At 37.8% G+C, this 14165-nt stretch overlaps 2 protein-coding genes across 3 annotated transcripts in view; one reads left to right on the top strand and one right to left on the bottom strand.

Moving 5' to 3' along the window:
• The window catches only part of LOC121314829 (protein Jumonji-like), a 153274-nt gene extending 141364 nt beyond the window's left edge, over nucleotides 1–11910 (top strand). For both annotated transcript variants that reach the window (XM_041248535.1, XM_041248534.1), the window contains exons 14-18: nucleotides 310–492; nucleotides 3891–4021; nucleotides 4573–4756; nucleotides 7014–7121; nucleotides 9973–11910. In XM_041248535.1, the coding sequence (XP_041104469.1) occupies nucleotides 310–492; nucleotides 3891–4021; nucleotides 4573–4756; nucleotides 7014–7121; nucleotides 9973–10161 (795 nt within the window). In that variant the 3' untranslated portion in view covers nucleotides 10162–11910. The remainder of the gene's footprint in view (nucleotides 1–309; nucleotides 493–3890; nucleotides 4022–4572; nucleotides 4757–7013; nucleotides 7122–9972) is intronic.
• Nucleotide 11911: 1 nt separating this feature from the next.
• Nucleotides 11912–14165, bottom strand: part of LOC121314830 (dysbindin-like) — a 97118-nt gene continuing 94864 nt past the window's right edge. The window contains exon 10 of the mRNA XM_041248536.1: nucleotides 11912–13800. Within this exon, the coding sequence (XP_041104470.1) occupies nucleotides 13574–13800 (227 nt within the window). The 3' untranslated portion in view covers nucleotides 11912–13573. The remainder of the gene's footprint in view (nucleotides 13801–14165) is intronic.

The following is a 14165-nucleotide window of genomic DNA, read 5'->3' as shown; positions in this document are numbered from 1 at the left end:
GAAAACTTGTTTTACAGTTTCAATGCCCTTGTGTCACAAAACCATGTCTAATTGAACGTTATTTTACTGCTGTGTGTTTTTTGTTATTGTGGTCTTGGGATATGTTTCATTACATCAGTCAGAATCCAAGTTGAATTCTTAACTTTCTCCATTGATGTACATTTTAAATAGGTGTTAGAATTTAATTTTATATGTTGGGAGTGTTTCGGTACTGGGACACATCAATTTAAATAATACAGAATTATATAGATTTTACATACACAACACATTTCACTCTGCAATAACCCTTGTACTTGTATGTGCTTGTAGATCTCCCCAGAGGTGCTGATTCGGGAAGGAATTAAGGTGTACCGTACAGTCCAGAAGAGCAGCGAGTTCATTGTCTCTTTCCCGGGAACCTTCGTGTCAAAAGTGTGCTGTGGGTACAATGTTTCTGAAACCGTGCACTTCGCAACCACCCACTGGATGAACCTAGGATATGAGGCTGCTAAGGTGGGTGTTTATAAATAGAACACATGACCCAGGAGTTTATAACACACCTATTGATAGTGCTTAACTCATGAGCTTTTTTAGGGAGATGCATTTTGATTAATTGTCATAAGGGGAGCTTGTCTTAGTTTGCAAGTCCTCCACCACCGCACCAACAATTACCTAACAAACCAGTTAAGCTAGCAGCTTCAACTTTTCAGTGTTATGGAACCTATGGAAATCTAACGGTACTCGTGACCCAACATAAGTTTGTGCTCGGTAGACTTTTTTTTATTTATTTATTTATTTTTTTTTTTTAAGGATGAACTTTGTTAGGGCATACTGTTTCCGTTGTCCAGAGTAATGGTCAGGTTGCATAGTAGAACATGCTGAGAGGACTTTTCTTCAGTGTACAATGGTTTGGCTGTCCTGCAAGAGATTATTTTGACTATCAATATCCTATACAAACGAAAACACCCCTAAATGTTTTTTTGACACGGGGCACATTAGGACAAGCCTGAAATAGTTAATCTGGTGTAATGAGTCATTGGAGATGGGCGCCACCAGCATTATACAAAATGAGGGCTTGGCTTCCAGTTCCGAGACATGTAAATGCTTCTGCTGTAGTAGAGGAAGAAAGGATTCATGTTTTGAAGAAAAGTCTGTCAGTGTTACCCTGTGTGTATTACAGCAAGCTCATACAGCCTTATTCACATTTTCTTGGCAGACATTGTGTTGAATTTCTCCTGCGTGCCAATCCATACAATGGTGGAGGCAGTAGAGAGGTGCCTCACTGTGCCATGAGGGAAATGGGAGCTCTTGCTTGTATAATACAGGGCAGCTTGTATGTATCCGAACAAGAACCATTAGTCTCTGCAAGGAGTTTGTGAATTTCATTCAGGGAATTATAAATCACTGTTCTCCATAACCTGTAGGAAATTATTCTTATACAGTATGTGTATGTGTCTCTCTCTCTCTCTCTCTCTCTCTCTCTCTCTCTCTCTCTCTCTCTCTCTCTCTCTCTCTCTCTCTCTCTCTCTCTCTCTCTCTCTCTCTCTCTATATATATATATATATATATATATATATATATATATACACACACACACACACACACAGCTCTGGAAAAAATTGAGACCACTGCAAAATTATCAGTTTCGCTGGTTTTACTATTTATAGGTATGTGTTTGGGTAAAATGAACATTTTTGTTTTATTCTATAAACTATTGACAACATTTCTCCCAAATTCCAAATAAAAATATTGTCATTTAGAGCATTTATTTGCAGAAAATGACAACTGGTCAAAATAACAAAAAAGATGCAGTGTTGTCAGACCTCGAATAATGCAAAGAAAATAAGTTCAGATTCATTTTTAAACAACACAATACTAATGTTTTAACTTAGGAAGAGTTCAGAAATCAATATTTGGTGGAATAACCCTGATTTTCTAGCACAGCTTTCATGCGTCTTGGCATGCTCTCCACCAGTCTTTCACATTGATGTTGGGTGACTTTATGCCACTCCTGGCGCAAAAATTCAAGCAGCTCGGCTTTGTTTGATGGCTTGTGACCATCCATCTTCCTCTTGATCACATTCCAGAGGTTTTCAATGGGGTTCAGGTCTGGAGATTGGGCTGGCCATGACAGGGTCTTGATCTGGTGGTCCTCCATCCACACCTTGATTGACCTGGCTGTGTGGCATGGAGCATTGTCCTGCTGGAAAAAACAATCCTCAGAGTTGGGGAACATTGTCAGAGCAGAAAGAAGCAAGTTTTCTTCCAGGACAACCTTGTACTTGGCTTGATTCATGCGTCCTTCACAAAGACAAATCTGCCCGATTCCAGCCTTGCTGAAGTACCCACAGATGAGTCCAATTTTTAGCTTTGCCCAACACCTGGTCGTCTAATGGTTAGACGGAGACCTGGAGAGGCCTACAAGCCACAGTGTCTCGCACCCACTGTGAAATGTGGTGGAGGATCGATGATGATCTGGGGGTGCTTCAGCAAGGCTGGAATCGGGCAGCTCTGGCAGGAATCAAGCCAAGTACAAGGTTGTCCTGGAAGAAAACTTGCTTCCTTCTGCTCTGACAATGTTCCCCAACTCTGAGGATTGGTTTTTCCAGCAGGACAATGCTCCATGCCACACAGCCAGGTCAATCAAGGTGTGGATGGAGGACCACCAGATCAAGACCCTGTCATGGCCAGCCCAATCTCCAGAACTGAACCCCATTGAAAACCTCTGGAATGTGATCAAGAGGAAGATGGATGGTCACAAGCCATCAAACAAAGCCGAGCTGCTTGAATTTTTGCGCCAGGAGTGGCATAAAGTCACCCAACATCAATGTGAAAGACTGGTGGAGAGCATGCCAAGACGCATGAAAGCTGTGCTTGAAAATCAGGGTTATTCCACCAAATATTGATTTCTGAACTCTTCCTAAGTTAAAACATTAGTATTGTGTTGTTTAAAAATGAATCTGAACTTATTTTCTTTGCATTATTCGAGGTCCGACAACACCACATCTTTTTTGTTATTTTGACCAGTTGTCATTTTTTGCAAATAAATGCTCTAAATGACAATATTTTTATTTGGAATTTGGGAGAAATGTTGTCAGTAGTTTATAGAATAAAACACAAATGTTCATTTTACCCAAACACATACCTATAAAGTAAAACCAGAGAAACTGATAATTTTGCAGTGGTCTCTTAATTTTTTCCAGAGCTGTATATATATATATATATATATATATATATATATATATATATAATATTTTTAAGAACAATAAATATATATATATAAAATATGGTAAAGATATATATATACATAGTATAACATATATATGTATATATATTATATATCTATATATAATATATATAATATATAATAATAATCAATTAAAGACAGAACTTGAACAACTTGAATACAGTACAGACTTGCATTACACACACACACACACACACACACACACACACAGTATGTATATAATGAACTATATATATATATATATATATATATATATATATATATATATATATATATATATATATATACATATATATAAAATGAATGAGGGGGGCTAAAAACCGTCACTTTAACATTTATAAAGTAACATGTATTTTTTAGCTGAATAGAGTTCTTTATTGAAACATCGTTAAGCTTTAATTGTGCAACAGGTTGCAGGTGCTTTGCTGTTTAGTGCAATAATTTTCTATTTCCAGATGTGGCCAGGGCAGAGATTTCCAAACTAAGGAAAATCACAGCAAATGAAACAGGAGTCAAACCTGACTCTTTCCTGCTGTTGATTTTGTATAGTGTCTCCGTCTCATTTGATAAATGTCCTCAAATTAAAGCTTTTGGGCAAACACTCCCCCAATAAGAGTTGATGATTTTTTTCTAAAATGAATGTTGTCATCTCGATCTTTTGTAGTACCTAAAATGTAGGCGTATAGCTAAGCCCTTTTCGATGGAGAAACTGCTATACCAGATTGCAACAGCGGAGTCCAAACGGGAGAATGGGCAGATTTTGAGTACAATCTCTTCACTTCTCCAAGAGCTCAGGTAATTAATACAGTGTTTAAATTACAAATGAAAATCCTTGTGTTTTATTTTAGACATACAGTACCATTTACAATATTGATCAAAGAACTCCAGACATTCCTTCACAAGTCCCAAGCAATAGGATTGTGACTCACCTGTAACACTTTTCACACTAGGAATACATCATTTCAAGATTGCGTTAAAATAACTAGTGTAAATAATACAATACACTAGTATTAAGTAGTATTTCATGTTTTACATTGGCCTAGAGAACTGCTCACACAGGTAAGTGTACTGTGTATATCGATTGAGGGGCATAGAAATGGCACACTTAAAATGTTACATCTAGAGAACCACTAGTTAAATAGTGAAAGTTGGAATCAACATAATTATTTTGAGTCTCTAAATCTGTGGATACATGGAGATGAATGTTACACATTCTGCACAGATTTCCTTCAAATGTAGGTAATGGCAACGGTCACTTTTTTTACCTTCCGAAAATTATGATGTAGGGATGTTTGGAGTGTCTGTTTTAATGTCTCGCCACCTTGTTTGTAAATGTTTTCTCCCAGGGATATAGAGTTGAAAGAACGACAGGAGCTGTTTGAGGCAGGCCTTCTGTCCACAGCTCGCTACGGAAGTCTTGACAACAACCAGGTGACGCTGGACGGGAAGAAAAAGCCTCGAAAGTGGCTTGCGCTGGAGACGTCGGAGAGGCGGTGTCAGATGTGCTTGCACCTATGTTACCTTTCCATGGTCAGTGTTTTTTTAAAACTGTATTCAAAAACCTAAACTGTTTGTGTTTATTAGTTTGACTGCTTTTTGGTCATAACAATAAAATATTTTTAACCTTCAAGAAGGTGCACGCAAGGGTGGCTCTAGCTCGAGCACACCCGACTTGGTACTTTACCCACGTTGCTTTGCTTTTTTTTTTTTTAAACCAGTTTTGTCTGTGTTTTGGTACCAGCTGGTGTGTGTTTTATCTTCATTATATACAGTAACGCTATGCGTGCTATGGTCTCCTTCAGGGTTTCATAAGTGCACTTCTTATGGAACTAAAATCCCTAGAGAGGGCCATTAGGAGGCATTTCTGGGTGGTAGAGGCTTTGAGCAGGTAAAGGGTGTTATTATGGATGCGCCTCTTTCTCGCTCTGGGTTTTAACTTTGGGCCAGCATTGCTTAAGCTGCTAGCTCAGAATAATGAAGACAAGCCTTCCAAGTGCTTTGGAACAAAACAAAATACACAGGCAAACAAGCTTTTTTGATGCCAATAGGAAGAAGCATGCTTTTCCACACAAGACATTTCTGGCATACCAATACAATATTCTTCCTTTCAGGCTAGCTTTAGCGTCGCACATCTTTCCAAAGTGCATGGACACAGTTGCAGCTCCACTCCATCACAAAGGGATCACCATCTATCCTTACCTGGTCGAATGGCTGATCAGAGCCGGGTCCTCCTTGGAGCTGGAGGAGGCCACTCAAGTTTCTCTTACATTTTTGAGGACATGGGTCTGACTGTTAACATCAGAAACTACCTCTTGTCTCCCACACAGAGCATACCGTTTCTGGGTATCAAGATAGGTGCAAGTTGGACTATAACATTTGTTCCTCCCGGCAGGTTGCAGGACATTCACAGCTACGTTGCGGCAGTTTCGTTGGGTTCCAGTCACACAGTCAGGTTTTTTCATAGGCGCCTAAGCTTTGACTTTGGCATTGTTGGCATTGCCACAATGCGTCTCTCTAGGGGAGTCTAGGTGCAGGGCAATATTAAGAACTATCCCGGCCTGTCCCTAAGCAGTCAGGTAGAGATGCTATAGTGTGTATTCTCTGTCAATGGGAGTTTCATCCTTTTACTTTGATAGGACAAAGGCTTTTGGGAAAGGCGAGCGACGACTTGTTAGTTTTGTAGTTTTGTTCGTTTTTACTCTAGAGGGAAAGCCTTGTCTATTAAAGTGTGCTGGCAAATCACAGCCTTCAATGGTTAATGAACATTTCACCAGGAGCTTTTCCACTTCTTTGGCCCTATTTCAAGAGGCGAGATCTGTAAGGTGACCTCATACAAGACTGTATACTCAATGTGGCAGACCCTCTCAAACCTGGCTTTGGACTGGCTGTTTTGGAGGCTGGCACTAGGTCCCTGTTGTGAAGGTAATTCCTTGCATGTTATCAATGGGCTTGCTCCTTCTTTGGTATAGGATACCCACTGGTAATGACTGTCAGTTCCATATCTGACAGGGAACTCATGCAACCAAGGTTCCCTTAAGGGAACTGATACCATTAGCTTAGTTTGGCACTGCACCTTATTCTGGGTGTTGTGGTTAACTGGATCTGAGGAGGTGTCCATGGGTAACGTGTTTCAAGTGCCAAATCAAGCGTGCTCATGCCAGAGTCACGCGTGCATTGCTGAATTACTGATCTAAAAATGTAAGTAGCTTCACATGTTAAGTCTCCCTGCGAGAGGAGATAATGCGTTCAAATCTGCCAACAGCTCTGCATTTTTGTTGAAGTAAAACTTTGTACCTTGGACACAATTTGAGGTGCAGGCCTCATATTTGCAGGGTTATCAAAACGCCTCATGTTGAATGTGTTCATGACCATTATTTTGAACTTTCACCTAGTATAGATACCACATTGAGGTTATGCGACTGTAGGTTTCTGCTGTATAGACAGTACACAGATTTTCTTCACATTTGGTACTCAGCTGTATAATCGGATTCTCAAATGTGCCATTACTGGTGTTCATTAAAAATGAACAGTTTTACTGCCACGCTCTGCCATATCAATAATACAGATACAGATTTTTTACATTTTACTTCATCTCTTTCCATTCTGCCCCCTGGGATAGTTTTTGATCACAGTGAACTGAGATCGGCTTACAGTAACGTGCATTTTACTTGCTGTGGTCTCAAATAGGAAATGAAGATCAACCTTGCAACAAAAAAAAATACTTTTTTTACAGAGTAAATGTGATCATGTGATAATTAATTAACCATTGTCTCGTTTTTCTGTGTAGGTTGTTCAAGAGAATGAGAACGTTGTGTTCTGTTTGGAGTGTGCTCTCCGCCATGTGGAGAAGCACAAGTCCTGCCGTGGGCTCAAGATGATGTATCGATACGATGAGGTAACTAGCTTTTATCTGTGTGGGATTTTCTTAAAAGTGAACTAAACCTGATCAGTTGATTTATTTCAATTGTCTAGAAAGAGCTTTAACTGTATTGGCCTCAACGCCCATGCAGTATAACTGATGTATTATAATTTGGATTGGGGGGGGGGGGGGGGGGGGGGGGTGGGGGGGGGAATAACAAAGAAAGCACAACAGTATTGTGTATGCAGCTGTTGCTTTTCTTAATGTATAGTTACAGATAGCGCTCCAGATAAGCTGCGTACTGGATGTTCTACGCCTTCAAAAAATATGAATTCCGCATGACATTTAGATTTGAATGCGTAGCAAATGCGTGTAAACATTTTGCTGTTTGTGCCTGGTGAATACGCAACGGTATTCTTGATTTCAGGATTTTTCTGCGCCGTTTTATTCCCCCTAAAGTTACCAAAAGTTCCAGTTTCAGAAAGCCTGTCCCAAAGCATTTGTGAAAATCGTGATTTTTCTTTGTCCCGGTTTCAAATTTTGGAAACTGGCCGATGAAACTATTTTCTTGTTGGTGGAATATTGATTTTGCAGCTCTGGATGGCCTTGTGCATAGCACTTGCCTCTACCGGTATATTTCGGTGGTTTAACACCAGCTGACTGGTACAGGAGCAGATATGTAGACTATTTGTGGAAAGAGCTACACAAATTGCAAAGTTTTAAATGCAAGTGTGTGTTTTGTGAATCCCAAACAGCCAGTCACGGACGAAGCGTCAGTGTGCAGTGATAAAGCGTAGAGTAGGAACGAAACATTTATATATTATTGACTGTACCTGGAAATTAGTTGTCCCTTGTTAATACCAAAAAAAACCTTAGTTGTACTGACACCAAAGACAGGATGAAAATAAACAGAAGCCTACTAAATGAAGTATGTGATTCAACTCTACAAAGTTTAAAATAACTTAAATCGATCGGATGGAAAATGATGAGAAGCTTTCAGAAATACTGATGGACTCAAGTGATTCGAAACGCAAGATGTGGACTACAGTAGTTAACATTCAGAATATGAAGTGTGTTACTTGCAGCCACACATACACTGTAAAAGTTTTAATGTAAATTTAAAAATGTATTTATTTCTGTGAAGTGTGTCCTGGATATGTAAGGTACTAATAGTATGCTAATGTGAATACAGGAAACACATGTTAGTTATTTCAAATACACTATAAATATAAAACGATAAAATTCTTATAGCCTATCCTCCCTCACAAATTACTTTCCGTGTGTGTGTGTGTGTGTGTGTGTGTGTGTGTGTGTGTGTGTGTGTGTGTGTCTATATATATGTATATATATATATATATATGTATATATATATATATATATATATATATATATATATATATATATATATATATATATATACACCGGATTATAAGGAAACATTAAAAGGAGATCAATATATAAAATATATATGGTAAAAATGAAAAAGAAAAAACATACAGCTATTTATATGAAATAACATGCTCTCACGAGACAAATATATAGCATTTGAATACAAAAGCTAGTAACTTTAGTAGAATTCGCCGTAGTGGCGAATTTTTACAGACGCTGCTCGCTTCCTGATTGCTCTCAAGGATAATAAAAATAAGGATCGGACAGAGTAGGCGGGGCTAGATGGGAGCCCATTCTGTTAAATCTGTTCCGGAAAGAAACAAAAACTTATGTCATGAGACCGCTGCTATGGGACGACATCTCCAGGCTGCAGTAATACCCTTCTTATTCCCTACTTGCTATCAATTGAATACAAAAAAAACCAACATTGTTTCCTGTACTGCCGCTTAAATTCCGGAAGCATCTGGCCTGCTCATTGCACAATGGGATATGTCTAGGATCAAATGGAGTTTAGGTTCAGACAACCAAGACCTTTTCTTTCATGATTCAGTTTAATAAATATAGCATATTAGCTACTCATTTCAAGCACAAAGGTGTATCGTGTTGTAAAGTATCGCAATACACAATGAATTGTCTTACTCCTGTGGCTTACTGTCAGTGTGGCTACACGATCTATTGTGTTAATTGTGTAGGCAACGGTAAAAGAGAATGCGTGAAAATAACTGTTTAAATTTACAATGTATTATTTTTGCATTGTAATATGTACAATGCAACAGCATGATTTTACTCTGTCCTAGTAAATGTCGTAAATTACTTGGTGACCAAAAACCTTTTCTGGAGCACTGGTTATACAGATGTCTTGCCAATAAATACGTAGAGCTGTCTGTATCCATTATTTATTAGCACAAATTCCCCCTAGAGGGAATCATAGCAGGGTGTCTCCATTTCCGTGCCCATCCAGCAGTTTCAATAATTTACTTTCCAACTGCTTCATTTAATTGTTTTTCAGTGATATTTTTATATTAATGACTATCCAAGCTGTACTGCTAGTGCTTTATTAATGCCTTAATCAATGTAATGCTCAAGGTCAACTAAGGCAGTTTTATTGTATAATGTGAATATCCTCTTTGGAGAACTTCACCCTTCAGTATGTTTGGCATTATGAGGAATGGTAAACATTAAAAGGAGACTTTTTATTTTTTTATTTATTTATTTTTTTTATAAAGTTGGCGCTCACATAAAAAAAGAAAAATGGATGCATCGTAGGAAAACACTACCTTTTTAAAATGCCCACAATTGCATTAGTGGGCCTGCTTATAGGGGGATTCAGTACACAGAAAAAAAAAAAGTGGTAATAGGCTACTTCATTTCTGTTGACTTTTACAAATGGTCTTCCAGATCTCTTCTGCATTAATCAGCCTGTTGCATTCAATGTCACTGTTGTAATGCTAGTAATTCTACATTGTTAATGTACTTTTTTCCCCCCATCTTCATCCAGGAACAAATCAACAGCTTAGTGAATCAGGTCTCTGGAAAAGTGACTGCAAAAAACGGCGACGTTGGAAACTGCATCACTCCCAGCAAGACCCCACTGAAGCGAGGACCCAGGAAACGAGCCACCATCAACGTACCGCTCTCCAGGCTTCCCTCTTCAAATGCGCCCAAAAGTGCTTCAACTTCCTCATGAGGATGCCAACTCTTGTTTTTTTTTTTTTTTTTTTGTATAATAGTTTGGAGAACTTGCCGTAGAATGCAAGCTGTCTTTGCACTAGCTCTAAAGATAATTGTTATGTTTTTAGAGAAGTATTTTGTTTTAGCATTAAATTGTTGGGGTTACATTTTTTTTTAGGACAATTTATATATACATATAAGTATGTATATAGATATTAAACCCAAACTGCAGTCACAGGTTTTATTTTAAAATGCAGTACCTTCACTGTTTTAAAAGCAGGTTGAAGGGCTGATTGACTTTGTTTTTTCTCCCCCTCTTCAGCCCCTTTGACTGCATAAGCCTTTTGTTTGGGATTTTTGTAACTGTGAAAAAAGTGGGCTATTTTAAGAACCCTGATTGGAATAGAATAAAGTTAGAATGTTGTGTTTTTTAGGTTGTCATGCAAGCAGCTTTTTTGGGGGGAGAGGTTTGGAAGTAAAACTTGAAAGAAACTGCTTTGCTTGGCTGATTTTTGTATTTTTTTTTTTATTTTATTTATTTTTTGGTATTTTTATTTTAATTTAGTTGAGGCAGGACGGTATGAGAGAGTGGGGAGAAGGCCCTGGCAGCTTACAATAATAGACTTAATTTACAAGACAATAAGTCAGATGCTAGCTAAATGACCAGTGCATTCTCTCCTTTTCATTGCTATGCATCTGAAGAGAGTAAAAAACGAGAAAGTGACTGCCTGCCAGTTTTAAGCGTCATTACATTATGAAAACTGTGCCTGATTTAATAGGAAATCCATACGAATGTTTTGGTGCTTGTTGGTTATTTTATCAAAAAAAGAAAGCCTTGTAATGGCATTCTCAAACACAAGACAGAAGCTGTTGGTGCTTCTTTGTTCTAGATGTGCAATTGTATTAACATTCCATTGTCATTCTGTCATCTGTATTCAACTCGATAAGCATTAACTATTTTATGTTTTGTTTGTGTTTTTGTTTTGTTTTTTTTGGTCTGATGTAACTTCACAAATAGAGCCACTAGAAAAGGGTGTGAAATGTGAAAATCCTGATTTCTATCATGTTTCCCTTGTGTTTTTTCACTTTTTCCATATGTATAAAAACACTTTTGTACATACGCCTGTAAATTTCTTTAAATACTTGAGCCTTTTTTAGGGGAGGGGAAGGAGGTAGGGGAGAAGAGCAAAGAAACCAGATGAAGAAAAGCCTTACATTTTAGTTTCTTCATCCGTCTGAGTTTTATGCTTACAGGGTTTCTCTTGTAACATTTATAAATAAGTGCTGCTTACATCACTGAATAAATCCAGAGTAGCTTTTGCCCCTTTTAGTGTTTTTTTTTTTTAAGAAAAGGGAAAGATGTTCACCACCGATTTTATCTTTTCATTACTGAAAATTCAACAATGTAGTAGCTACCTATGTTGCACTGAGCTTGCAAGTGGTTACTGCCAAGAAATCCTATAATCCAGTTTGTTGGTTGTCGTCCTTGCAGAAGACTGAACTGTTTTAGGAGTATTTAATGAAAACATAACTGAGTCAAGTGTTTTCAAAATGTGGTTGTCGAGTTTTTATGGCCTTACAATGTGTGTTTTCCCCTTTCTGCAGTAAACCTCTTATTGCTTACAGTCTGACATTTTAATTTATTAGTGCTGCTCACCTGCCTTTCCTTCCAAGTGGAAAGATTCATGTTGGTTATTGCCGGTTTTTTACTTTTCAGGTTTGTATTTTTAAGGTTTAATAAAAACTTATGGACAATTCACTGTCACTTCTTTACAATTCTTGTGTCTCACTTGGCATTTTTATTTTCACTGACTTACAAATAACTTTTTTTTTCTTAGTACATGTACAGCAACAACTGTTAATTAAGAGGCACAATATAGCTGAACTGTTACTTCCTAATGTATTGAATAGAAAACAGTCCCACTTGACCCTTTATTTAATACACATTTGCAATATTTACTGAAACAAAGGAAAACACTGCTGCTGATGGTCTTGGTTGGTCCTCCTTGTCCTAGAGACAGTATTTGATGTTCTCCTTCCCAATTCGGTCTCCAGAGCTTTATGGTTCTGTGTTACTTGGTTCCTCTCTAACTATATTTAGGTGAGAGATGGTTTGCAAATCAAAACTACTAAGTGATGCTATTTCAGGCCAACCTGTTTCTTAGAAAAACAAACTGGTGCAATTGTTTTTGCTGGTATTACATTAATTATGCCTCCAGTGTCTTACAGGTGTTCTTGGGGTATTTTCTTTTTTTAAATGGTTGGTTAAAATAATGTAGTGCTTTTAAAACATTTTCTTTCATCTCAGTAGCATTAGGAACATTCAAATCCCTAATGGCTGATCCACACTAATCCTGGAGTGCCTAATGTCACCCCAGCTAAGGTATTCTAAGACTAGTGTTAATCAGGGTCTGTTTTCAAACTTTCCAAATCCTTTTGTTTTGTACTGATTCCAGTGAAGCCTATTTATTCTGCCACACTAAGTTTACGGGTGGGGTGGGGTGGGGTGGGGGGTGGTAGTAGTCGTAATGCCACCTGATCCCCAATGGTTTCCTAGGGGCACCAGGTGAGGCTGTATTAATTGTAAGACAGGAACTCACAAAAGCACTGTGGCAGGAACAGTTGGCTATAACTAACTAAATTTAAAATAAACCAGGATTAACAAACAGTAAGGTGCTTTTCACAGTGTTGTTGTTTCTTGAGAAGCAAGAAGCCTTAGTTACGACCCCTTTAAGTAAAATTGCACATTGGGTATTTACTGAAATGAACAAGATATTCATTAAATTTCATCATTGAATTTGAATTCCACGATCTTTTTTTTTTTTTTTTTATATAATTCCAGGGATGGGCATATTATAATTTAAACAATGCTATTTATATCTGCTGATTTCTATATAAATGGGTAGATAAAGGGGTACAAATAATACAATACTATAATATCATTTTTTGCTAAGCCTGGGGGATACTATCAATCTTGATACATCTTCATAAACAGACAAATGCAGCCTTTCAAAATGCTTTATAATAACCATGTTCTTAGAAACGCATTTAGCTTTTGTTTGCTTTCTAATGTTTTAACATGGTTAACCTTCCTGTAGTCTCATTTAAATTGTTTGAATTATTTTTTGGCAGACAGAAAATTGCACAGTGGTAAATGGCTAAAGCCCTGATGCACAATTATAAATGGTTCTTTAAAAAAAAAAAAAAAAAAAAAAAAATCTAATCTGATTTTATTGTTCTACCAAAGTATTTGACTTTGTTTTGTGCTTCAGTACAGTACTGAAGCTTGTTAGGTACAATACATATTAGGAGAGAAAAACAAGACCCATCAGGCAAACAAAAAGAACATTAAGTGATTGACCATAGTTTCCTTTCAACAAGTTTTAAAAAAGAAAAAAAAAATTGAGAAAATGTCTTAATATCTTGTTTTAAACAGACTGGGTGTCACTGTCAGAGTTCTCTTTGACCAGGATGTTGTCTGCTTGTACTTCCTCCTCGTCTGACTGGATGATGGGGGAATCGTTCCCCGCTTCGCTGGCCTCCTGGCTAGCTGAATCTGTGCATGTGGAGGACAATGAGGACAGTTTGTGTCTCAGTTCGGCCTGGCTTGGTACCTGCAGGGAGATCTCTGTGGGGTATGCCTCCGTCTCTGGCCCTGAGCAAAGCAAAAAGGCTACATCAAACACTGCTGTGGTTAACTGCAACCCAGCTAAAAAAAATTAAATAAAATAATGACGTTTATCGGATAATACCCAAATGCAATTTGAAAACAGAGTTTGGAGTAGATTGATAAATTCAAAGCAGCAGATTAAATTCACCATGTGTAGTTTGACATACTATCAAGCCTTCCTAAGAAGTAAAACTTTAGTTGGAATTTGATTAAAAGAAAAGGAAAAAGGTGCTGCCATAGCGTCATCTCTATTATAGAGCATCTTTCAACAGAAAAGGTTATACAGCCTCCCATTACTGTGGTGGCAGTAGATAAAGTATATTGAAACGTAGGCTATCAAACCCATCCAT

Source organism: Polyodon spathula, chromosome 4 (genome assembly GCF_017654505.1).
Source record: "Polyodon spathula isolate WHYD16114869_AA chromosome 4, ASM1765450v1, whole genome shotgun sequence".
NCBI lineage: Eukaryota > Metazoa > Chordata > Actinopteri > Acipenseriformes > Polyodontidae > Polyodon > Polyodon spathula.
Note: the sequence above shows the minus strand (reverse complement) of the source record. Positions and strands in the feature narration are given on the sequence as shown.